This window comes from Blennius ocellaris (genome assembly GCF_963422515.1).
Source record: "Blennius ocellaris genome assembly, chromosome: 13".
Lineage (NCBI taxonomy): Eukaryota > Metazoa > Chordata > Actinopteri > Blenniiformes > Blenniidae > Blennius > Blennius ocellaris.
The window spans coordinates 9976068-10002529 of NC_137662.1; the positions used below are offsets into that span (position 1 = coordinate 9976068).

General features: G+C 46.0%; 1 protein-coding gene across 3 annotated transcripts; it reads right to left on the reverse strand.

Annotated features, from left to right (window-relative positions):
* Positions 1 to 127: 127 nt before the first annotated feature.
* On the reverse strand, positions 128 to 24941 carry srfb (serum response factor b). 3 transcript variants are annotated; one of them, XM_080507585.1, is made up of 8 exons: positions 24087 to 24941; positions 19083 to 19349; positions 4972 to 5212; positions 2648 to 2812; positions 2228 to 2338; positions 1045 to 1242; positions 888 to 964; positions 128 to 376 (listed from the first exon to the last, which is right to left on the reverse strand). In XM_080507585.1, exons 1-8 carry the CDS (start codon positions 24735 to 24737, stop codon positions 281 to 283), a joined length of 1806 nt encoding a protein of 601 aa, XP_080363711.1. In that variant the 5' UTR covers positions 24738 to 24941; the 3' UTR covers positions 128 to 280. The 3 variants fall into 3 exon arrangements, with proteins under 3 accessions (XP_080363711.1, XP_080363712.1, XP_080363713.1); XM_080507586.1 differs by having other exon boundaries at positions 863 to 964; XM_080507587.1 differs by lacking the exon at positions 2648 to 2812.
* Between the last annotated feature and the right edge of the window lie 1521 nt (positions 24942 to 26462).

Here is a 26462-nt window from a genome sequence, read left to right on the forward strand (position 1 = left end):
TTTATATACCAAAACATACTGTATAAGAGTCGGCCACACATATGCCCTTGATTGTGTCTGTGTGTACATTGACATCACATTCAAATGTGTGATGTGAAACTATCAGAAGGCATCAATAAATAGTGTGTGTGTGAGTGTGTGTGTGTGTGTGTGTGTGTGTGTGTGTGTGTGTGTGTGTGTGTGTGTGTGTGTGTGTGTGTGTGTGTGTGTGTGTGTGTGTGTGTGTGTGTGTGTGTGTGTGTGTGTCCCTGGGTCTGTCTTAAACAGCTCCAGCCGTCTGTCAGTCGCTCTTGGAGCTCTGTGCGGCGTCGAGGTGGACCACCTGGAGCTCCGTCAGGTTACTGCTGCTGCCGCTCGACTGCTGGCCAATCACCATCTGGAAAGAAGCAACGCAGCGGTGTCAGGAGGCGGCCCATCGCGAGTCATCACGTCACACAGCCCCCCACCACAGATGGAGATGCTGCCACACGGCATGCTGCCTGTCGTGAAGGACCGTGAAGCTGCAACAGCTGCTGGCGCTTTCTCTGTGACGCAGGTTATCGGCCCTCGTGAAACGACGTGTACGACGCTAACGGAGGCGCTCCATCGCAATACAACCATCTGGTTTCACTTCTTCTTTATGCAACTGAACGGTGGTGTGGATGTCCATGCACAGCTACAGTGGCGCTGGTTCAAGTCGACTGCATGTGTGTGTTCTTGTGTCAAATGAACACGATGCTGGCCGAGCCCCCCCCCCACACTCAAACAGAAATGCAACAGGTGAGGAAAACTGGTGTGTCCTCCGAGTGCCGGTGCTCTGGTTAGGATGCATTAGTGCAGTCAACGTGGCATGCTGGTTGCAGAGGGAATATGAGAGTTTCACTTGTAAAATGCAGATCTTGCCGTACTGGGTGTAGCTGCACTGCAGAGACGGGAATCTGCACCGTGCCGGGAGGTGCCGTGAGGAACACCTGAGAGACGGCGCCTGGAAAACACACGCCAGCCCGTTTAGACATTGACGAGTTGCGGCGCTTCCTCTCCGCGGCGCGTCCTCCTGCATCTTACCCGTGTCTTGTGCTTGTGCGTGCGACACCTGCATGGCCGACGTGCCCTGGGAGAAGGCGTTGAGCACGGCCAGGCTCCCGTCTGACAGCGCCGGCGTGGAGGCGTACATGACGGTGTGGGGGCTGGGGTACATCATGTGACCCGCCACAGACGTTGGCATTGACGAAGTGACAATGGTTGCCGGGAGACTTACTGTTGCTGGAAGGAAGGGAGGGAGGGAGGAGAAGGTAAGTCACACAGAGGGCAAGAGGTGAGTGCACGTGTTGGCCAGCAGGTGGCACTTTATGTCTAAACTGAGTGAGTTATTGTTTCCTCTTGGACATAAATGACACCACACAGGAGAAAAAATAAATAAACTGCACCAACAGTTAAAAAAACAAAACAAAACAGGACATGATCACTACAATCAATCAGGAGTGTCTAGTTGCTTTCAGATCATTGAAATGGAACCTTTCTTCAGTGCATCATATTAGTCCCCACCGATCGCCTGGAACAAACAAAATATCCTCAACACTCTGTCCACACGTCACGTTGGGTCTAAGTTTTGTGCTCACAGGAGGTTACAGTTCCTTAGAGCAGTGGATACCAATATGGGATCCTCCTTGGGGGGGCGCTAGAGATCAGAAAGGAGAGTCCAATCATTGTCCTGCTTTGGGGTTGTTGAAATTAAATTTGGCCAGAATCGACCTCCTGCTATAAAAGGTATGATCTTGTGTTTGTGTGATCTGATCACAAAAAGAAAATTTTCTTGTCGGTCGCAAACATTTGATTCCATTTCATTTCGTACCATGACACCATTCCTGTTGGGCTCCTTTCCTTTACGGGGCTGGACGGCGCACACCTGTGAACGTTTAGCTGCTCTCCTCGTTCTCATCCGCACACAGCGAACTTCATACCGTGTCCAACGTTTATTAGATTCATGTCATATATTGTACCTCGATGAGAACTGATAAAATTGTTCAAAATCGCTCAGTGTGCAGGCGGGTATTAGAGACAATCTGCGGGGCAATGTTGGGATGGCAGGAATCTGAATTTTGAAATAACAGTGTGTTTTCGTGCCATGTTTATCCTATTCCAATTGTCTCCCTCCACCATCTGTTGCCTCACTGCTTCACATGGAGCTGGTTCGCTGGTGAAATCCACAAACTGGGTGGGTGTTGAAAGGCATAACAGTGTGACCTACCGGTGGAGTTGGAGGAGGTGTGGGAGATCTCAGGGCTGCTGTCACTGTTGGAGGCGGACTGAGCGTTGGGATGGACCTGGATAGCCTGGAGCTGCTGGGGAACTCCAGCACCTGGAGACACACACACACGGCATGAAGACACAATGAGGAGTTTCAAACACTCTCCCGGGGGACTGCAGCAGCTGCAGTAGTCATGTGGCGTTTGGGTCGGGACGCAGTGTGGTTGCAGTGGTGACAGGGTGAGCGTAATTCAGCACCGCGAGCTGAGAGAGAGAGAGACGGCGTCGTCCTATGAGGAGCATTCAGTGCAAGTGCATGATGGTTAGTCACCACAGAAAAGGGAGCAGGAGCGGCAGCAGCTTCATTATCAAGATGGCGGTTAGTGACGGCAGGCGGCGTGCGGCATGCAGAGCAGGTCACCTGTGAGGGAGACAGCAGCAGGGAAGCGGAAGACAGCCTGCTGTCCCTGCTGTGGCTGCGGGGCGGCGGCCAGGGCCTGACCATGCTGCCCCTGGAGGGCCAGGGAGTGCTGCTGCAGCTGGCTCAGAGGAATGGTGGGGGTGCCAGGGGGGAGAGGAGTGCCTGCTGCAGGGTACACACGCGAACACACGCATACACACACACACACACACAGGGATCAGTCTAAATCTGAAAGGACAGCACAGTTTGAAAAGGCACTCATGAGCCAGGAGTCTATCATCCCACCAGTCCACCTTCACCTGAAGTTACTTCAGCAAGTGTCTCCATGAGCATTTTTTTCCCCCTATCCCTTCAAATCAAACATCTCCATAAAAACCTTCACATGAAAAGATTGAACCGCAACGAAAAGACGTTTTACTTTTCAGGAATTGAGGAAAAAAAAAAAAAAACTTAGATTGAGTCTGTAATATTATTATTGCAAAGCTTCCTTGATTTTTTTACGGGCTGACCGTGCCGTGCAAACACCCAAATAGAACAGAATATTACATAATAGTCATTTGTTATCAGTGAAGAAACAATGAGATACTGTTTGGCAGCTCTTGTCAGCTGGCAGAGCAAAGTAACCAAATAAAAATGACACATCAATACAAAATGTAGCAAAGGAACAAATGAATAGTGGAAACTAGCAGATTGAGGGGTTTTTGTGAGGACGGGGGGAGGGGGGGGGAGGCTCCGGCTGCCTGGGAAGGTAAAGTTGTCTCACATTGTCCCGGGGCTGCAGACAGCAGCGGCGCTTGTATCTGAACGGGTTCGGGTGGAAGTTTAGTCACTTCTTTTGTCAAATGTAAAAACAATCAAATCTCATCTAAATCTTTTCTGAACAACCAGCAGATACTCCGATACTTTTGTCTTTGAACATAACTCTGGAGGGACACCCTCAACATTTGCTGGTGTGTTCTGGTGACAGTTGCTGGGGGGTGGGGTGGTGGTGGTGGGGGTTCAAGCTGTCAAGCAGAGAGGTTTCAGTGAGGGAGGGTGTGTTGATCCACCTGCCACTGCTGCAATGTGCCAGACAGGTGGCGAAGAGGAAAGAGATAGAGCGGGGCGAGCGAGGGAGGGACAGAAAGAGAAGTGTGAGAAGGTTGAAGAAAGAGGAGCGGGATCGTGGCTGGCTGTCCTTCACCCGTCAGTCAAAGTGACACTCTGGACCCATTAGTGGGCATCATGTGTCCCGTCCTCTCAAGAGTACAGTGAAGACAACCTGCACACTGCGACGCCTCGCACTTAACGGTAGCGAGGAAAACGCTGCTGAGGCGGCAGGTCTGTTCAACTTTACGACGCCATCTTTTGTGATGAAACAAAAAGTGTCCTGGTGCAGCTTGTCTGAGTCAGCAGGTCAATGTCTAACAGCCTGGAGATTTTGTTCACGTCAGTGTCGTCATTTTGGTGAGACCCTGCAGCTCCATCAGGTGTATGGCGGGGGAAATATGTGTGCGTTTTACGGCTCTGCCTCATATATTTCGATGTTCGGCTCCGTTATCGGGTTTCATTGAAATTTGGATGAATTATGTTCATGAAAATTACAACCCAGTGTTCCTGAAAAACGAATGTACCTCCATTTTCCATCTCCTTTCCCACATCCCCCCCCCCCCCCAATAATAACTGCATAATGAAAAATCACTTGGAAAGCTGTTCTAAAAACACTCTGGGGATCCCAAAACAAAACCTGCTGGCCCAGACCCTGGCTGACTCATTGAGGGACGGATCCCTCGTGCGTCTGTGAAGTTCCCCCTTAATGAAAGGTCATGTCGAGTTCAGGACGGGTCTGTCACGAGGCTCTGACTCCACCAAGTACTCCTCCATTATAAATTCAGCAAAGCCACCCATCCTGTATTGAATATTCATGGATAATTATTGGCCTTGTTCATCAGCCCTCAATGCCAGCTCCATTGTGCCCCCCTCACCTAATTATACCTGTCCCCAAGTGACAATCAAAGACAGGGCCGGTTGCCAACAGACTCCCCCCCCCCCCTGGATACAGGGGGCTTTGTAAAAATGCAAGGACGCCGAGTGTCGGTGACGGGGCGGTGAAGAGCTGTTGTGTGATGTAAACAGCTCGGGGAGAAGAGGCACGACGGCAGCGAGACGATGGCCGGGGTCACGGCGCCGCGCCATTCAAATTCTAATCAGCTAATAAGCTCAATGGAGCAGCGACGGCGTCGGAGCACAAAGACTGGCAGGAGAGTCACTTCAACTCCAAAAGATGAGGTCAAGACAAACTCGAATGATTACAAATGTTGAGTTGTTGGACACGAGGTACCTACCGGGCATGAAAGTGAAGCCACTGGGAAGCTGCATGACACCCGTCGAGGCGCCGGCCGTCTTCAGGACCGTCCCGTTGGCGCTGACGTTGCTGTTGGCCGAGACGGGGGCCAGGTAGTTGGTGATGGGGAACGAGGGGCCGCTGCTCACCTGCATGGTGGTGGAAGTGGTGGGCACTGTGGACTGGGAGCTGCTGGTGGAGCCCGGGAGGCTGGCAACTGTGAAGGTGGGCTTCAGCGTGTCCTGTGGAAGAAAACAAAGTCTGTGAGGGGGGGGGGGGCAGGAGCAGAGGGTTGGGTGGAGAAAATGTAGGGTCACAATTTACAAGTTCTTTACTCAAGGAAGAGTAAAAAGGTGACAGCTGTTTGCTGGTTCAAATCCCTATACCACTGTAGGTCGCCAAGCAAGACTCTCAGGAAGGACATCTGTGTAAAACCATGAGCCACGATGATCACATAATTCGATGTCGCATCCAGGAAGGGAAGAAACCACACCACCATCATTCAAGTAGTTAAAATCTCTCACTTTTAAGTATACTCATGGTTTAAAAAAAAAAAAAGTGTTGCTTTTGACATTTAGACTTTCTCTGAAGATGGATGCCATTTTCTGGTAGATAAAGATTTTCGTTTTCAGAAATGAGCAGATAGATATTGATAGACAATGTTCCCAGACCAATTCGTGTCCTGGGGGCTCATTTTTAAAACATTGCGTAGGAGCCTTACTACATGTATGGCGCATGTCAAAATATTATTTATTTTATAAAACCATGCATACACACACACCTGCACTCACTTTTCCCATTATAAGACCACAGTCCACCTGGAAGGTTGCACAGTTCATATCCTGCGCTCAACGCGCCCACATTCTACCATGAATGGTCAATGCAAAGTGCCTCATGAATATTTTTGCATATAAATACGCCTTCCGATTGATGACATTTTGCACTAAATCGAAGCAGAGAAGAAAAGAAAAAGGAATTTCAGAGAGAGCAAAATGGAGGTGGGGGCCAGGAAAACAATATTATTTGGTGGCATCACTAACGTCGGAGAGGGAAAGAGACACAGATTTGTTGGAGACCACAGCAGAGACCTGTAAAGTACAGATCTATATTGCATTCAGTAGAAGATGAACATGTGACATATGAACATAGCGCTGCAAATTCAATAGTGGGCCTAATGGTTCACTGAAGGAACATCTATAACACTGCAGCCTTCAGTGTTTATGATTACATGGATCTATATTCTGATGTGCAATGCCATTAAATGTATGAATCTAGATTCAATTCACCACCTCAATATCTGCGCTACCAGTTTCCTCCGTCTCGAAAATCATTTTAGTAATGTGCATGTGTGCGTATCAAAGTTGACGTACATTCTCCCGCCAGGTTTATCGTTATAAATCACAACTTTTGTATGGGAAATGTCGTGCCCATCTTCCAGGCCCCTGTTCAGTAAATTTGAAGCCAATAAGTTATTCATGTTATTCACAGATATTCATGTTTATATATCAGGGATAAAATGACAAGTTTGGCAGATAATCCAAATAACGCTTTACGGTCCTAGGACCAAGTTATTTCTCACCTCTGGTGACAAATATTACACCTTAGCATGGATCAAACGCTGAAAAACACGTGAGCCTACAATTCCCAGAATGCAACACAAGCGAGTTGCTTATTAGACTGCTGCTGGTGTTGTTCCAATCCGTTTCACCACACGTTTGACAAAAGAGTTCAGATTTCATCTAAAGCAAGAAAACAAACCAGCAAACACCCACAGTGAAATCAGCTTTGCTCATTTAAGGTGCCTGAATTCAAACCAGACAACTCGTCTTACCGCGCTAACAAACACCAAATCCTGCCACAGCTAAAACTAACACCGGATTCACAAGACGACACCTCAAACAACACCATTAATGGGGCTCTACCTCTTTGTGCTGCGAAACGCAGGCAAGGTGGGAGGGGAAGCCTTTAATTCTTGCTGTATTTCAGGGATCAATGGATGGCTGACAGAGACCAGAGGGGGGTTTTAATAGTCGCAGGGCAAACGACATAAACAAGGTGGAGAAACAGGCAGGGACCCCTCTAATTGTGTCCATATGTAAAATACAAAGTGGAGCAGGGAGAGTTTCCCACAACATCCCCCTCGCTCAAGTGAAAGCAGCGCAATAAACCGACTTTCCAATAAAACCACAATAAATAAAGACTCAAAACTAATAGGACATAATGAAGCTTGCTAAACTATTCTACTACAGTAAGATGGAAACATATACGAGCATGACCATGCGTCCTCACCGAGTCAGCTGTATTAGCGCAATTTAAAATGAAGCCACTCCTCAATGCCACTCCACTGAAAAGGAACAAAAACACTGTTTATCCAAGTCATGTTATTTTGTGGAGTTACTATGACAACTGGCAGACCATGTACCGCGACATCTCTGCAAAGGAAAAAGAGACATCAGAAATGGGGGAGAGAGAAAGACAGAGAGAGAGAGAGAGAGAGAGAGAGAGACAAACTTTGGATCAAAGGTGGAGAGATGTAGCAACGCACTGCATGCTGATGTGGTCAGCCATTGAACGTGATGTGTCGGCGAGTGGGCTGCACGATGAGCGCCGGGTGGGCGTCGGGCCCACACTGTGCCCACCGTGTCATATTCAACGCTCCATCACACGATACTAATGATCCCTAATACAACGGGAGGCGGGCTTCATGGCGGAGGTTTATCACGGTGCTGCGTTATTCCGACGCTTTGATTCTAGATGAATGAACATGGATACAAAGACACGTCAGAGAGGGAAACGGAGCTTCAAGGGACAAAATCAGAAATGCAGCTGTTTTACCACACTTGGCCTCACAATATGGACCATCACCACAGCCTAGTTTCTTATCCATACAGGCATTGTGGATGAACCAACGTGGATCTACTGTTGCCACCAAATTCCCACCTTGTATTGAGGAGAAGTACCCCAATTTTCTCCAGCTAATCCTTCATATACTTTATTAGTTGTTTGATGGTAACCGTAAATATAAATATAATTGAGGCATATTCACATTTGATTTAATTTCCCATATTGCTTCGAGAACAACAACTTCTCTGCAGTACCCAACCAAATTGATCAATAAAATTCTAACTCTTCTTCTCTATATATCTGAATATTATCCAGGTAATGGACAGAATTGAAGTTGGCAAAAATTACACTGTAAAAAGAAGATGTCCAATCAATTTATTTAATTGGGAGATTTAGTGTTAAGATTTTCTAAAACAATGTACGGACCTCATTTATAAGACTTGTGTACGCACAAAACAGGGCCTGAAAGATGTGTACACCACTTTCCACGCAAACATTGTTATTTGTAATAATAAACTCAGCGGGACCATCATCATCATGCCACTGTCCTCTCTGCCTCCACCTTCAGATCAGACACTTCTCCACCTCTGCAATCACAGGTCTTCCGTGGCTCTCACATTATTTACTGTGGCGACGACGTGCTGCCAATCACTTGTTTTTCTTTCATGAGTGATGCCACTGCTGTGACCACCAAATAATATAATTTCCGTGGCCTCTACCTCTATTTCGTTCTCCGTGAGATTTCATTTCATTTTCACCTTCTCTGCATTTATTACGGGGGAAAATGCCATCAATCAGCAGGCTTATTCAGATATCAAAATATTCATGAGGTACTTTGCATTGACCATTCATGGTAGAATGTGGTGGTGTTGGGGGTGGTGTTGGGGGTGGTGTTGGGGGTGGTGTTGGGGGTGGGGTTTTAACTGCACAACCTTCAAGGTGGACTGTGATCTATAAAAGGGAAAGGTATGTGTGCACACATGGTTTTATAAAGTACATTTTTATTATTTGACGTGTGCCGTTTTTAGGTTTTTGGCACACAAAGACTTTGTTTGGATCCTACACAGTGTTTTTTTTCTATAGATGCTGCAGACCTCAAAATGAACTGCAAAGTGTCATTTTAAACTATTTTTGTAGGAGTATTAAGATGTATGGAGTTTTAACATTGTGTCAATGTGCAAAGATTACACTGTAGCTCCGTGGGACTTGCATTCAACAGTGACAGGAAATGCGGGGGGCGACATGCAGTTGGGGGTCCTCTTGAGCACAGATTTGAGCTCAGGGCATGTGCAGCCATGTGACACACACTGAGCACTGGTGGTTCACTAGGGATCGCCTTTCCTGCCATTCATCTTATTATTTCCCTTCAGGCCATGAAGTGAAGTAAAGTTGAATGAAAATGCATCAAAGAAGTACTCATGTTGAGCACTTCGTAAGGAGAATTACAAAGTTTTGTTGTCACATGGTTGAATTTGAGGCGAATATGTCAAGTCGAGTCGGTTATTTTCTTCAAGCATCTAAATATGCTTTTTGGCTAAAAAAAAAAAAAAAAACATTTCAGATCAGGTATTTTTCACTCACTTAAAAAGCAAGTCTATGTTTCTAGTTGACATATTAATTATTTGGTGATCGACTCTTCAATGTCATTTAATGCTCGACTCTATTGGAAGTTTGCATACGTATCAGAGACCCAACGCCCCTCAGAGCAATACAAAAGAGACACGTCAAAAGTACAAGGTGAGTGTCCGAAAGCACGACCACGATTCACATTCACACCAGACAAGCTCACTCTTAGTGAGCAAGTACATGAGTGCACGAGAAACACAAGGAAGCGATGGTAATAGAGAGAGTATACAGACACAGGCGAGGCCAACTTCTGTCTTTGTAAAGCACTGTTGGTTTTTATACGTGACCAATTACATGGGTGAGAGGTGGACCATCTAATGTGGACTCTGCTGATAAGGCCTTACGGCCCCACACCACCTGACAAACACGGAAGTGGAGCTACTGTAAGGACAGGCTCACCTGCTGCCGCGGCACTGCATGCCTACGCACTTGTCAACCGTTGTAAGGGCCATTTGTTTCACAAGTGGTTTTTTTTTTTTTTTTCAGGATAAAAACCTCAGCGGCCAAGTAAAAGAAAAAGAGTACTAAAGCGAAGTCGCCTGGACTGCACCAGGCACGTATGGAGGAGCAGGTGCCGTCTCATACAAGGTGCTGGCCCGGATCACAAGAAACCCCAAAGTGCCTCCGTGACAGAGCAGTTTGTGAGCTGGGGGAGCTCGAGGCAGGCCGTTGCCGAGGGGCTCCGACAGTCCAAAGTCCTTCACCGCTTTAGTTAAACAGCAGCTGGAAAGCCTGAGGGGGAGGGCCTCGCATGACACTCACAGTTGTCCTGCCCTTTTAACCCAAAAAAGAAAGCTGAATAAATTCGCTACAATGCGATTTGCTGCAGCGCCGCCAGACCGACCGCTCGTCTCAGAGTGACCGCTCACAGAGCGAGATGTGGTTGTCACCGCGGCTTCAGGACAATTAATGTTCACTAAAACTCATCAAGAAGATTACATGAGCCACTCGAGGAACACAAATTGAAAATGTGGAGTATTTTAAGAAAAGCCAATGATTGTTTGACCCGTGACAGCAGTGCAGCATATTCTGAGCCAAGTGCTTGCGGAGCAGAGTCAGACCGGTGTGAGGTTCGGGACAGAGGGACAGGAGAGGGGCCAACAGTACAAACAGCTGAGGGCACAGACAGCTGGGGGGAAACCTGAGCACCTCTGATGAGGAATTAACCCTTTCCAGTGGGCCCATGTGCAAAGGCAGCCGCCAACTGACACCGAGCGGTTCCCGGCACCGAGGACTGCACAAGACGTCTCGTTTTCTGTGGCAGGCCGAGATGTTAAATGTTGATCTCTGGTTGCCGGTGCCGTCCCCGTTTGTCCATGTCGTACTGTCCTCATCGGTGCATTTCTATATTACACTGGCGAGCGGAGACATGAACGTCGGCTCAAGAGATCCTGCAGGATTGCCTCTCGGGAGGCACAACAGTGTGTGGTCGTGTTGGTTTTCAACCTGTGTGGTAACCAGTCGGCAGCTATCTCGGTGACCTACTGCTTTGTTTGACCAGTTCCATGTGTCTCCCGTTTGAGCTGGTGGGAGTCTATAAACGGTGCCGGCTTTCATTCCAGAGTCACAGCAGTGCATAGTAAACATAGGCCACGGGGCTGTAATGCATTCTTTCATCGCAGAAGTGAGATAAAGCCAAAATCTCTGTGCCATCCCTTCCTCCTTAAGTCCTGTCCTTCACCTGCTTCTGTTCGCATGCTTTTACGGATTTATTAGAATCTGTATGTGAAAATGGAGACCAGCTCCTGTCAGTCCTCTACAAACATACTGGAGCTTACAACCAGTCTTTAATGTAAAAAAAAAAAGCACTTAAAACTAAGAAAATAATTACTACTATATTAGATGCAAGTCAAGTCCACAATGATGTGATGCATTTACTGACTTAATAGTCACAAATATTTTGTATGTGTGAATATTTTTTTGGGCCTTGCACAAGACGGATCTATTCATTGGGTACAGTGTAGGTGGAAAATACTGATTTAGTGAATATTGGTGGAATTTAAATTGGATAAAGTTGCATGAGGCATTGTGAAGGACACTGCTGGTGAATATCACAGTACTTAGTTCAGCTCAGTAGTTCCTAGCCTTTTCTCCTGGGGGAACACAACATTACCTAGATGAAGCCCCCCCCCCGCCCCCCCCCCCCCCTGTACGGTGGTCTCTGGAGGATAGAATCCCAGGAGTGTGAGAGGATGTGGGCCCCCTCTCGTCCTGGTTTATGGTCTCCCACTTCCTGACCTCGATGGCCTCCTTTATCCACCGTTTGAGCTGGTTTTCCTCCGATGTAATGACCCTTCCCTTATTCCAGTTCATGATATGGTTGTTTCTGTGGCAGTGGTCGGTAATGGCCGATTTGGCATTTTCTTGTTCTTTTTCATCTTGTGAGTCAACCTGCCGTTTCTTTTTCACATTCCGTTTGATGTTCTTTCTTTCTTATAGTAAAAGATCCGCCCCTTTCGCCAATGTACTTTTTGTTATATGATTTACATGGGATTTCCTATATTAGGTTGCGTTTGTTCTCCGGGTCCGTTTTGTCTTTAGCGTGTACAAGCAACTGTAGGAGTTTTGTGTGTGGTTTCACTGATGTACTCATGATGTGTTTTTTCATTGTACATTGTGTGGGTTCCGCTATCCCTCGGAGGTACGGGATGGTGATCTTGTTTATGCTCTTATCTGGTTTTTCTGTCTGTTTTGTTTTCCTTTTTTTATTCTCGACTTGTTGTTCTCCTGTGTTTATCGCCCATTGGGGTATTGACACTGTGTGAGATACATTCTTGATGCGTTTTTCCTCCTCTTTTTTTGTCTATGTCATCTGTTATGATGGCAGCCCGTTCATAAAGTGTTCTGATTACAGAAAGTTGGTGTGCTGTGGGGTATTCCGATGTCCAGAGGAGGTACTGGTCCATGTGTGTCGGTTTCCCATAAACTGATTTTTATACTGCTGTCCTGTCTGTGGTGAATGTTCATGTCCAGAAAGGAAAGGGTCCTGCTAGTTTCATCCATGTTGTTCAGATGGTCTGTGAGCGCTTCAGTTAGTCCAGTTTTTTTTAATCATTTCCAGGATGTCATCTACACATCCTTTCCAGAGGGTGGGTCTGCAGAGTGCAGGTGCTATGTTGATGGCGTTGGTTTCCAGGTCCTCCATGAAGAAGTTGCTGATTATTGCAGATAATGGATCCCCCATTGCAAAACTTTTTTCCCAGTATATTTTACCTCTGAACTGAGAGTACGTGGATTTGGTAAAAAAAACAAACAAAACCTCACCGTGTGGGGATGCCTTCAACTGTAAGGTTTGTGCATTTATTTAAAGTCCTGTCATTTTTTAAGCATTCTTGTACAATAGGTACTGTGACATCAACAGGGGTTTCAGTGAATAGCGATATGACATCATGTGAAATGAGGATTTCATCCATTTTCTATTGTTGTAACATTGTTGAGATCTTGTTCCAGTTGTTTTGAGTTCTTACAGTGATGTTCTTTTGTGCCAAGGAGGGGTTTGATAATATCTACCAGATCTTTTGAGAGGTTGAAGGTGACAGATCCGATGCTGTCCACTATTGGTCGCAGTGGGGTGTCTTTTTAGTGTATTTTTGGGGTTCCATATATTTGTGGGGTGATAATGGCTGGTTGTAAGTTGTCTTATTTTGTTTGCTTCCAGAATGGGTTTTAAGTGTCTTTTTCTTTTGGTCCGAGGGATCTTTTCTCAGTATCTCATTTGTTCCGGTCCTCGAACATCGCTTCTATCAGTTTTCCATATTTGTCCGTGTCCATGATGACAGTTGTCCTTACTTTATCAGCAGATAAAGTAGTGATGGTTTTATCTTGTCTGAGGGCCTGTATTGCTTTTTTCTTATTTCTTAGTGATGTTGCCGTGGGTGATCTTTGCTGATTTTAATGTGCCTGCGACTGTGTTGCCAGGTTCTGCTTTGCGTCGTAGGTCCTGAATTTGTGACACGCGAGTTCGGTTTGTGAGGATGAATTAGGGGGCCCCACATCCTCCCACACACCTGGGATTCTATCCTCCAGAGACCACTGGACGGCAGGGGGACGTGGCCGACACGTCATCACACGCCAGCTGACACTGAGTAAGGCTGCAGATGTAACTGAAATATGTATAAATATTATAAGCAAGGTAAAAAAAATAAAAATACTTCCTGCATTCACCTGTCGTTAATAAAGAATCCATAACCTATGTATTTAGAACAACAAAATGTACACAATTGAACTACTCCATACAACCCTATTCAAAGTTATTGGACATATAAGTGGGTGCTTTAGTTGAGTCAAAAGTAAACAAAGTTATTATCAAATAGTAATTTCAGTCAAGTAACCCAAAGAAGGTGACCTCTTGAACTTGAAGCTTAATGGAAAAAAAGCAGGAACTGCAGGTGATAAGTGTATTTAATCAACTTTATTTGCACTCTTTTCCAAACAGTTATCTGCATCGCTTCATCAGCTTGACACTGAACTGCTGCTAAATACGCTGCTTGGAGATGCCAAGTCAAGGTGATTTTTAAATTACAAATTTTCACAAACTGTGCTTATGTTTACCTGTCAAGAAAGCTTTTCAACTAAAGCGCGCCAATTATAAGATGTTCACCGACGCTGACCCGTTAAGCAGAGTTTTGAGAAGGATTGGAGTCTGTGGTGCATTGGCATTTAGCATTTTTATTTGTTTTGTAACACTTGCGTCCAAACCAGATAGATACTCTCATGACATCTCAGCATACACAACAGAGGGAGGAGGAGGAGAAGAAATCACGTTTGTGACATCGCCAGCAAGACAATCAAACCGCGAAGTAAACAAAGGTCAAATCATGTTCCTGCAAATACAAACCTCCTCCTCCCCACTGATGAACAGAAGCTCCCTCGTCTCGGCATCTCGGCAACATTTGCAGAATTTTGAGCTCCTCACTGCTCGATAGTGTGATTCTATTGATGCTTCTGTTCTGTGTGCATTTATATAAACATTTATATTTACCGTGTCTGCTCTGTTCACACAGCTGCCAAGTGTCAAGTAAGCACAATTACTGGGTCGCTCTGGAGTCAACATGGGGGGGCTACAACAAGTGGGTTTACCCGGTTGACATCTCAGGACAAACCAGGTCTTTATCCCCCAAAAGGTTCTGTTAACATTTTAAGGTGCCACTGTTCATTTTAGGTGTGCCAAAGCATTTTACTGGCTCCAGGACAACAGAATAATTTACACATTACAACAGGTGGGTTGATCATTTCAACCCAGTCTCCCAAAGTAACATTATTTTTTAGTTTTGTTTTTTTTTTCAATTCGATTCATAACTACCTTTATGACTGCAACACACTTTGGGAAAAAATAACAACTAACCAGAGCTTGACCTGAGGAAAGACTCCACTTAGTATAATGAGGAACCAGAAAGCATCAAATGAAGTAACAATTTATAGTTGCAGGGGTGGAGAGCCGAGTCCGCTGGAATAAGCAATGAATCCTCTGAGCTACTGAGCGCACCCTCCACAACTTGCCATGTAATCCATTTTACTGGACGGGGACATTATTTCACTCCACGACTCAGAGGCCCCCCAAGTATTCTACACTTTGGCCTTCCTATAAGCAACTGTAAACATGTGGGAAATCCCAATATAAATGGGATCACTGGACAGAATTCAATAAGTTCTATCCACAAGAGACCATGGCCAAGGCACTTCACTGTACTTTGTTTATCGTTTTCCCCAATGAGCTGCTGAAAAAGAAAAGAAGCCTCTATATAGGGTAAAAATATAAAAACCTTTGTTTACCTCCCAACACCCAGACAACAGATAAGAAGCCCGTCTTAAAAAGGAGACGGAAATGAGAGAATAATTAAAAAGAGAAGGACACAAATGATTCCCTATTCATGAGGGATTAATCACTCCAAATTGAAGGTGACAACTGGCAGGCCGGTCCAGTGCTGCTGGGAGAGCCCATTGTGCAGTTCACTGGTGGCTGGCCCTCATCTAATCTCCCATTTGCTGGCTCCCATCTCCAAGTCTGTCACCCTGCCAGCAACATGGAATTCGCAGCTCCATTTGGGACTGCTAAAAAAGGCAAGGCAGCCCAAGTGGAGGAGGCGCAGCCAATGGCGGCTGACCTGTCCAGTTGCTTGCTGTAAAATAAGGGGGTGGATGAGGGGGGTTGGGAGGCTGGGTGGGTGACATAACGTTGCTCCCCCCCCCCCCCCCTTCTAAACACTTCCAACACGTTTCGTACGCAGTTATAAATGAGCTACAGGTTGAGTGGTGGAGTTGTTCTAAACCTGCCGTGGGGATCTGGATGGCGGCCTCAGTCTGGACGCTTGCTGGTCGCTGTTGTTTTGAAGGCGGCGTTGGCAGAGCCAGAAGCGATCTGTGCTAATGAGCAGCGCGGTTAATAAAAATCTCCAGGATTACAACAGCGACGATCGTCAGCCAGAGCAGACGGGGTGATTGAGAGAGGGAGAGGAGGAGGGGAAAACCAGAGAAGACTGACACAGAGTCTTCAGCTCGAAGATAGACCCATGAGTAGCAGCCATGAGTTGTGGGATTTTCTCTCGCTCGTCCAAAAATAACCCGAAAAGCATAAAAACATCTGTACAGTCGGGCAAGTTTATTATTGGCCGCAAACAACTCGAAAACGTCTATGGAGATGCGGGAAGGGCAGAATGGGAAGCTCGTGCCTTGTAGTCCCCTACTTTCCAGAACGTTTTTCAGCAGCCCACAGGCTGTTTTACATGTACAAACAGAGCGGCAACACAAGAAAAGTTAGGATTTCTCACACATAACACAAGACGCACCCTTCAAGTCTCATCGTTGGCTCAAATAAAGAGACTCTCTAAGGGACAATAAGCCGATTCTGCTCTGCGTGACGTCTCGAGGAATGCGTCAACCACCAGTTTCCAGAGCAGCTGCCATGTTCAACCACAATGAAATTCAAGAGACAAAGATACATGGCAGACCAGCTGATGATGGATGGCTGCAGTCAGATGTAAACATGAAGTCGTGTTCGGAGAAAGGCAGGAAGTGTTGAAATTATTTTTTCTTCAAAGTCAACGTATACATAATGTCCCACTGGGACATGAGAATGACTCCGTCAGGATATTATACACAAAGCCCAACTAAAACATGGCTTTAATATCAATATGGTAAACAGATGAAAAGCAATAATCAACTCTGCTGTACCGGCACTTGACACGCAATATTAATAACGGAGCAGCTGGGAAATGCATTCGATTGCTTTCCTGCCTGGAAACATTAAGCTTGGCTGTGTTCAATGGTAACAAAATCTACTTACCCGTACCTCAAAGGATCCCCAACCAAATAGTGTCATTATTTTCTGACTGAGCGCCGCTAGCATAGTGCTATGAAGCGCTCACCTGCACCGGTGAACTGGTTCTTGTGACAAATAATGATGCCTCTGGTGACGCAACCAAATCACTTGACAGCTTTTCTTCTATCAGACATCGGGATCATGAACTTCGTGGCACAGATGACACTCATGATCTCTTGTAATGAGGTTGCACAAGTGAGCGCCCAGAAAATGTAAAATGTACATTTTATAAGATAATTTGTAATTGCTGCCGATAGAACAGAGCTCAGGATAAAAAGCGTGATGTCACTCATCTTCTACAATGATGCATTGTCCTTTTTTTATTAATGTAGTTACATGATTATTTACTTCTAGTGTCTAGGAAATTTCCTAGAAATAGTCTTTTTTCAGTCTCTCAGTTGGGAATTTCCATTCCAAGACCTTAGCTGAACTTAATAAAAAAAAAAGCTATACAAATAAGTTGACGCTTCGTCATACCTAACTGAATTTTGGCTTCACGTATTGCCTGTGTAAAATGACAACACTGTTGTTTCGACCCTCTTCATTTTATGTGTACAAATCATATCTACTTCACTTATCTTCGCAACTCGTTCTCTAAACTCTTCCCTCCAACCGGCCGTCACAAACCCCGTGTTGTTTAGACTAGCTCGGACCGCATGCACGACACACTGCTCTCGTGATGAATAGCGTTCAGATGCTGCAGAGGTTTGCGCGGCAAGTAAGCAACGAGGGCGATTCCTCAGAAATCGAAAGGCTCTGAATCAACCTGCCGTGCGTTAACCACGACAGTGTTGATATTGGCATAGATCACACACCGACAATTACTAGTGCTGCTGGGCTAGTGGAGCTCATGCGGCGCAGCGCGGGTGGAATCAGAGGTCACGTCGTCACCGCGAGACACCTAAATCGACCCTTGTGGTAAAATGGAACGGGATGAGAAGTATTGCTCCAATGTTCCCACTCTGCAAACTCATATCTACATCCATACCTCCCCTCCATATCAGAGAGGGGGGAGATGGGGGGGTCTGGTGCTGGGGGTGGGGGGGGGGGGGGGATCACAGGACTCCAAAGACAGCTGCAGCTTATAAGGAATGTGAGGGGCCTCAGCCAAGAGTGCAGGCAGGGAAACCATACCATATATGGCAACAGAGGCAGAATCTAATTTTTATCAATGAGCAGAACGGGCATGAGAGTGGCTTAACATGCAAAGGTTGATCTCTCATCCCTGACAAGTGTGTGGTGGGTTTTAGTTCGCACCCTGTAAAAACACCATGCGGGCAAACGGGCCTGGAAGTGTGCGTCTTCAAAGAGGTATGCTTAAGCTGTGCAAACAGCGCGCGGAATCTCGGCTTCCAGCACGTGATTGAACAAAAGGTGTGTGGACAGCCAAGCGTGTCTGGCTGTTGATACATGTATTGCTCAACCTCAAGCTTTCGGAGGACGCTCACAGTGCTGTGGCGAGAGGCAAAAGATCCAATGTGCAGCTTTTCGTCAGGGATGAACAAAGACCAACAGCGTAACTCAATCAGAGAACGTTTCACGTTTTCTCATGACTATTTTCAGCCATGATTATCAAACGGCTGGCAAGTATCTGTGTGCAAAATGTGTGATATTCGGATATATACCAAGCCAGCTCCATCAGATATAAACAGCAAAGTCCTGCGTATAGCAGGCAGTACGTTTCTCATCCTAACACAGCCCAGACCTGCAGTGATTTATCTTTTGCTGCATTACAAGGCTTTCCTGGATAAGAGGTCAGAAAGGTAAAGTGTAGATCATTCCCTTTGGTGCAGAAGCAGAATTCTCCATATCTCATCTCCTGTCAATCCACGGCACTTTGAAGGACTTCTGAAACTTTTTTTTTTTTTTTGGGGGGGGGGTCTAATTAAAAAATGGTTTGGTGCTCAGAAATCAAACCATGATGTTACACCAGAGGCCCCCCCGTGCAACAGGCAAAAGTTCACCACTGTGTTTACAATAAGACAAAGATTATTTTCCACAGCTGCTTGTAGGTTTGATTTATCGGTTCTCTTCCTCCAGTGCAGGCCTTTTCTGGAGAGATTTCCCACTGTACCCATTAATGACGCTCTATGGCGGTCTATTTGTTCTTTTTCAATTCGCACTGCAATGAATGTGTCCATTAGAGAGGAGATAGACAGTGAGTCACAAAGACTTGTGTGCAAGTATCTCCGTTGTTGATCTCTGGGGAGTCATACTGCAGGTACAATCAGTTCTAGACTTCTACAGCTTCCCGCTGAGTGCTTACCAAAGTAAAGCAACTCTTTATTCGGAACACTGCAGCCACCACACAAGAGTTTCCTCACCTTTGTGTCGCCCATGCTCTCTGACTCCGACACCTGGTAGGTGAGGTCCGTCTCTTCGAAGCCGGTGGCACTCATGCGCTGGTCTGTGGACGGGTCAGAGCGCGGCGGCGAGTCCGGGGAGTTCAGGCATGTCTGGATCAGGGCTTTGCCCGTTTCGCTGGTGATCATGGGCTGGAGTTTGCGGGTGGCGAATGTGTAGACGTGACCCGTCTCGCTGGCGACGAGCAGCAGGACCTGCGTTCCCGTCAGGGTGGAGAGTTCATAGGCCTGGCAGAGATGGAAAAACAAAACGTAAGCGTCTGACCGAGAAAGAACCGGGGCCGGGAGCCAGGAGAGAAATCAACATCAAAAAGAAAAAAGTTCACCAAATTAGGGCTTGGATTACCTTCACATCACGCACAAATTAATCTCAACAGGGGAGAGAATATAAGAAGATTTCAAACATGAATCTGTGGGAAAAAAAAAAAGCCAAGGAAGCGCAGGACTATAAATACTCCTGTAGAGAAGTCTGACGTATAGCACAAATGAAACCAAAATAACATGAGATAAGGCTCCCAGAATAGAGAGTGTGATATAGTTGAGAGACTGATTGCGGTGAAGGTCTGGTTTGTATTAGCATGGGGGGGCTAGTAGTAGCGCGGTTGTGATGGCGGACGACACCATGAATTGTTCCTAACGTGCAGAGGAAGCTGTGAGACGCGAGGCTTCATCACACCCTGCTGCCTTTTCACCCTTTAACCAGCCCTGGAGATGCTTGCGCTCAAACTCTCGGGGAACGGGGGAAAGACGCACAGCTTCGACTGTATTCAGCACACGCGCACAGAAACGGCACTCGGAGTGAACTCCTGAAGAACACTCTTTATCTAATGAGTCATCAGTTATGTGGAGGATGCTTCAGGTGCTGTGAAGACACAGTGCCATTACCATCACCTTGGCGAGCGCAGCCGAGCCGGAGCTTGCTGACAGATGAGCCATTGTGAGCTCGAGTGCGATGCTTTGGGACCATCAGAGCAAAGGCGAGGAGATGAATCAAATTCAAATTAAAGCCTTTTTATTGAGCAGTTACACAACCACACATTTGCCCAAGTCTACTTTCTCTTCTTTAACGGGTGCGTTCATTATATAGGCATTATCTTCACTATGTGCGTGTGCACTAGCTGAAACAGACAATATAATTGCCTTTTGTGTGTAATAACATGGTAACGCGGGAGATAAAGGCTAATGATGACTGCAGCGCCTACTTGTTTTACCTGAGCACTTCAAAGTTTTTCGGTGTGCGTAGTAACGACCTGCGCTAAAAGTAATCTCTTGTCTCAGCAAGTGCTAATGCAGACATACGCATGCACTGCACCGCTGCTGTCAATTCTCTCCCACTGCCATCTCCCTTGATGTGCTGCGATGCCAGCTACCGAGGCCCCAACAACAGAGTCTCATGTCTGGCCAACATCCAAGACAGAAAAAGGACTAATTTGTCAACTTAAGTGCGCTGTTTGGCAGCGCAAAATAGACCTACACAATGCTTTAATAAGTTTCCTTGCTCTGCTGATTTTCACATAAATATTTATGACTGCAGGGGGTGTGTGATTGCTGCTGGTGTTTTCTCCGACTCTAATTGGTTCCTTAGCCGCACAAAACTTCAGTCAATCCCATTTATCAAAACGGCAAAGAATAAGATGCAGTCACAGGCAGCTGCATGCATATGTGGCTGTGCAATTAAATTAAAAACAAGGCAGCCAGACTTGGGATCATATTGTTCAGCATTTGTACTGCTTATTGTCGGTCCACTGTAACCAGGCATAACCATGATGTGAGAAGCTTCTGCTGGATTGACTAAAGGCCTTCAGTCCTGAAGTGAAGGTCATCAAACAACTGTGGGCTGACGCATTAATACCGTACAACAGAAAAGCACAAATGTATAACCTCTGTTGAATATATGCGTTGGTTTAACTCCTGAGAATGAGCATCACATCAGATTCTTGTGATTTTCTGCATTATGGTTTTATATAAAGCTGGCCAAATAAATTCTAAAGGCTTTTTATTGTCAAGACAAAAGAACATGTGTGGTAAACGCGAGGCTGTCTGAAGTGCAGTCATGTTTCAGATATCAGATGGAAAGCTGGATGTAAGAAATCTCCACTCAATCAGATGAAGTTTTGTTATCAAAATGAGCTTATTTATTCCAGATTTTATCGTCAGAGGAGAATGGGTCATGACAAGGGTTGCAGGTCTTTTCTAGCAGACATTGACCTCGGCGGGTTAACAATGAATCACCGGGCAAGCAGAGAGACACAGACGATTTGGACTCGCCAATTAACCCAACAAGCATGTTTGGATTGTGGGAGGAAGCCATTGCTCTCAGGAGGATAGAACATGCACATTTTACAAAACCGCTTGGATTTTCTCTTTATGGAGGCCACAATTTCTACCCTCAGGATCACCAGCTCACGCCCTCAAAAGCATATACACGAATAATTAAATACACACGGTATAATTCAGCACCGAGAGGAACTCGCATAAGGAAAACATGTATACTTCAGACAGAGAAGCCCCGAGGCAAACGTACAAGATTACACAATGTTAAGTATGACGCCACCAGTCAATCAACATTTCTTATTTTATTCATTTAATGAGACTTGTTTACTCCATGAGATTATTAAACCAAAAAACAGGTGAATATTTTAAGGCTCAAACAGGGGTTATTTACACTGTAGAGGGTTGAGTTACGACGAGCTGAATAAAGCGTCTGAACAAGACCCAGCATGAAGAATATTTGCTTCATGTTTATCAGTTTGATGCACTGACGCATTAACTTGCTGTTGAAATTAAATGATACTTGAGACTCAGAAACCAAACACTGCTTTGACACTCTTCAGATTTATAATAATGCCAAAATGCCCAGTCTGCCAACTTTAAATATTAAATTCCAAACTGAGAAAATAGTATGATGTCATCATTAAAAGAAATGAAAATGCATTTTTTTTTAAACATGTAGAAGCTGGAGCCTTAATCAGAAATCAATTATGGATATGAACAGCTGTTAAATGAACTTTCAAGCGATCAATCAATGACTAATGTTTTCACAAAAACAAAAAGACATTGCAGTGAGGAAGTAACTAGTCACATTAATTAAACATTGGCTGCATTCCAGTCAGCTCATCAAGACCCTGAAGTCCCTCGAGATGCTGTCTCCTCATCAACACTTAGGACAAAAAAACATTATCTCACTCTGTGTACAAGTTCATATATATATACACGCACATATACGTGTGTGTAGAATGAAACAGGCTCAATAAACAGTCTTGAATCATCTACTTGTGCCTTTTCCTGGAGCATCTAAACAGAATAGGACAAGAGTGGATGTTATTTGTAACACCTGTGCTTCTCCTGCTGTGACAAGTCAGAAATGTCTGCTATAAACAGCCTGCTGACTGCAGTCACAGCCAGCAGAAGAAGTGGAAACATGCTGCTTTTCGGACCCCAATAAAAGGAACCACAAGTATCAAATGAGTAATCTTGCACCTCACACTGAGGTAATAATCTGTACCAGTCCAGTGTTTACAGGCGAAGCCATCCGCAGCAGATGTGTGAGGTGAACCAACAGGCCCGGGCTTCTGTGCTCGTTTCACCCTTCAACATGAAACTGGGTGCATCCCAGAAGCCAGTTTGAGACCAATCTACTATGAATCTTCCCACTCCACCCACCTGTCAATTTTCTGCGATGGCTGGCATAGTGTGGGCAACATTTTCAAAAAATCTCCATCCCCACAGTGTGTCATATAGTGTTCATGTTGCCAAGAGCCTACGTAAAGACACCTCAGTTTCCACGACAACAGTCAGATACGCAAAAAACAAAAATAAAAAACAAATTCAGCAAGAATACACAGAGCAGGCGCTCTGGGGACAACACAAAACTCTTGGATTACAAAAAACCAAACATATCTCACAAGTGTTTAAAGTCATAATGAGAAGTGGTCGCGTCCACGGCGCAATAATGCCTGTACTTATGGTCAATGGCTGATCTCATCTCCAAATAATCAACTCCAGAAGACATGATGCCAAACACCACTCAGCAATGCTTCATTATGGTAGTGATTGTGTGGGGAAGTTGTCAATTTCCAGAGAAATACTGCTCTGTGGTCAGCAGACAGTAATGGGGGCAATTAGGGCTGCCATACAGCATGCCCTGTCATCTTTAATGTTGACCGCTTGTGTGCCAGGCTCTGCTAACAAAACTGAAGCCAAGGCCAAGTGCAAGTGTGTGTGTCACAAGGTACAGTGCTTATAATGCATGTACAGACAGTCCCTCAGCTCCTGGCTTCTGTTTGAGTGCTCTTTGACCGTCCTCTGATGCGTGTCCCTGGGGGTTTAGTCAGCTGTTGGCACATACAGGCCGACTGCTGCTCACCAACACATGGCTACAGCCTGTAAGCAAAGCCCTGCTTTCACAGAGAGAGAGAGACAGAGAGAGAGACAGAGAGAGAGAGACAGAGAGAGAGACAGAGAGAGAGAGAGAGAGAGAGAGAGAGAGAGAGAGAGAGAGAGAGAGAACAGCCTGTGCACCCAGGGCCCGAGATAGGGAACTACTTGCAATAGTTGCAGGCCCTTCACTCGGGAGCAGAAAGGTGGAGGGTGTGTGCGCGCACATGAACGATTGTGACAGTTTATTGGAAACGTGCATGCAAGAGTGTCAGTGCGTGTGAGTGAGGCGGGTCAGAAATAGACCTGTCATTTGCCCAAAGCCTATTTAAAGCCGATAGCATGTCACGAATGCTGACTTCCCCACATCAACTGAGTCACTCTGTGCCACCCTGACTTGTCTTTTTCCTCCGTTTGTATTCATTAGCTTCAGGTCTAAACTGTGCAAACTCACTATTCACAACATTATTTTGCAGCTGCCCCCATGTTCCTCTTTAGCGAGGACCGTGTTGCTCGTCAGAACCACGAGTGGATGGATGCTGTGGTCCTCGGGCAAGGTGTTTGTACCTGGATGAGCTCCTCACTCACCTTCTTCATGATGCCAGTCTTCCTCTTGCTGAAAGTCGTGTACCGCCGCAGCTTGTTGTCAATAAACTCCATCTTTATCTTCACGCGTCCACGTGTCTTCTTCCCCGGCTTTGCCCCGGCGACCCCTCCGGGCACCATGCCGTACCCTCCGGGAGGAACCCCTACCTCCTGCCCCGCCACCGCCGCCTCCATCTCGCCTCTCTCCCGCTTCACCCCTCTCCTGCTGTCCCCGAGTGAACCCACCGGGTCGTCGTCGTCTCCGGAGTCAGAGTCGTTCTCCGAGCCGCTGCACAGCGGAGCGCACTCCCGCTCCGAGTCGAAGCGGGCTCCGTGAGGCAACACGACTCCCGCGTTCAGCCCCACCATGTTCCCCTGGACGGCGGTCTGCAGCGGGTTCACCCCGGAGCCGTTCCCCGGTCTCACGCCCCTCGGACCCCCCGGGCCATTAGCTCCCAGCATCCCGACGGCGTCTCTCTCCCCGGGTCGCCCCGAAGCGCCGGTGCAGTCGCTGTTCCCCGGTAGCGCTTGCCCTGCTCTGACGAGAACGGGACGGATCCCGCTGCCCACGATCCCCGCGCCGTGCCCGATGGTACCTCTGCCCGAAGCTGACCCGTTTCCAGATGGTGCCGATCCGACCTGGCTCTGTAACATTCTATTCACCGGAGCCGAGGGAGCTGCAGCGGGCTGTGCCGAGAGTGGCCGGGAGAACGCATACACGCCTGGGTCACAGAATGTAAACAAAGCAGGCCGGTCGCGGGTTTAGAGACTCCAGGAAATCACCGAAACAAACTTTGGAAAGTGATGCTGCCCCCAGGACCCTTCAACCCCGGTTCAGTTTGGTTCACCCTCCTCCTCTATTTCCAAAACTCCGAGCACTTTCTCAAAAAGGAAAACGCGAACAGCGCCCGCCATGTTGCTCCGCCGCGTGATATAGTCCACAACATGTGGCTTAAATAACACAAATATTACTCTTTTTCTTCAACATCTGTTTATGTTTTTTCAACGTCTGCCAAAACATCTCTCCGTCAATATCTTTGACGTGCAGGAATATACCTAAATTTAAAACGCCGAACGCGATAGCGGAGTGATACCAAAGCCGAGGAACTACTTCCCTCCTTATAAAGAGATACAACGTTTCCTTATTTGGTGCTGTCTCTCCTTATTTGGTGAGTCACAACGTCGCCTTCCGATTGGCTGGGGATTATCTGAGCCGCGCTGCTATTGGTCTGTATAATATGTTCATTAGAATAAATACCAAAATGGTTGCGCTACCGCTCACGTCACAGGGTATAAGCGGGGCCACCGAAATAACAAAACGTCCAACTTTTTACTCCCCATAATTTGTTGCCATCATGTTCCACCACTACCCACGTTCTACAGAATGCTACAAATTCCAATGTATGTATCCTTTAAGCAAAAACTCTTGTATCAGAGTTTGAACATACAGCTCATGGGGCAGAACAGGCTCGCCAGAAGCTCCAATCTGGGTCCAAATATGACCTTCTAAAGAGGGAAACGACAACAACAATGTTGCCTTTAGAAGAGGAACAAAGAGAGATTCAACACAACAATGTGAGCCCATCTGATACAACCAGTAAAAGCATCAAATATCATATCTTTCAGGACAAGTGCAACAAAACACAAAGGAGGAGCTGCAAATTGAAGATATGATTATTTTTATTCATCTTGGTCAAGTTTTTATATGATATCGTTTATTATATAGTTTCTATGCATTATATTTCAGACATTAATGCACATGGTTTGGGGCTAATCCTACTTCAAGCAGAGTATGGTTGATAATTTCACTTGTATGCAAGTTGCCAGTCAGCCATATCCAGTGATTGTAGGCCTGGCAGGCCAATAGGGTGAGCGTCACCACCAAGAAGTTAGATTGAATTCAGTTTCAAAAACATCTTTAGTGAAAAAGGGGATGTAAACAGTAAATTATTCCAAAGATTATTTGGTAATCGGTGTTTAAAAATGGCATACCCCACCCACATGATGCGACTGGCAGGTTCAGACAAATGACATTTGAAAGTACTCACTAATGTCTCACAAGCAAAGGGGAGTTTCAATAAACATTATAAAAGCCAGCGAGTTGGAATAGTGTCAATAGTGTCAAAGTGAGCTTAAATATGTGTCACATGATCCTAAAATGTACCAAAATAATTTCCCCATAGATAAATACATGAATAAAAGAGGAAAGCAATAAAGTTCATTGTTTTTTTGTTTGTTTGTTTTAAAGAAATCCAATTCAATACAGGGAGAGCAAAAAAGTGAAAATTACGCAAAAAAGCAAAAGGTCTGGTTTTATAAAATATTTGAATGTCATGCAAATATTTTGCTGTGAACAACGCATGTTATTGTCCACAGGAA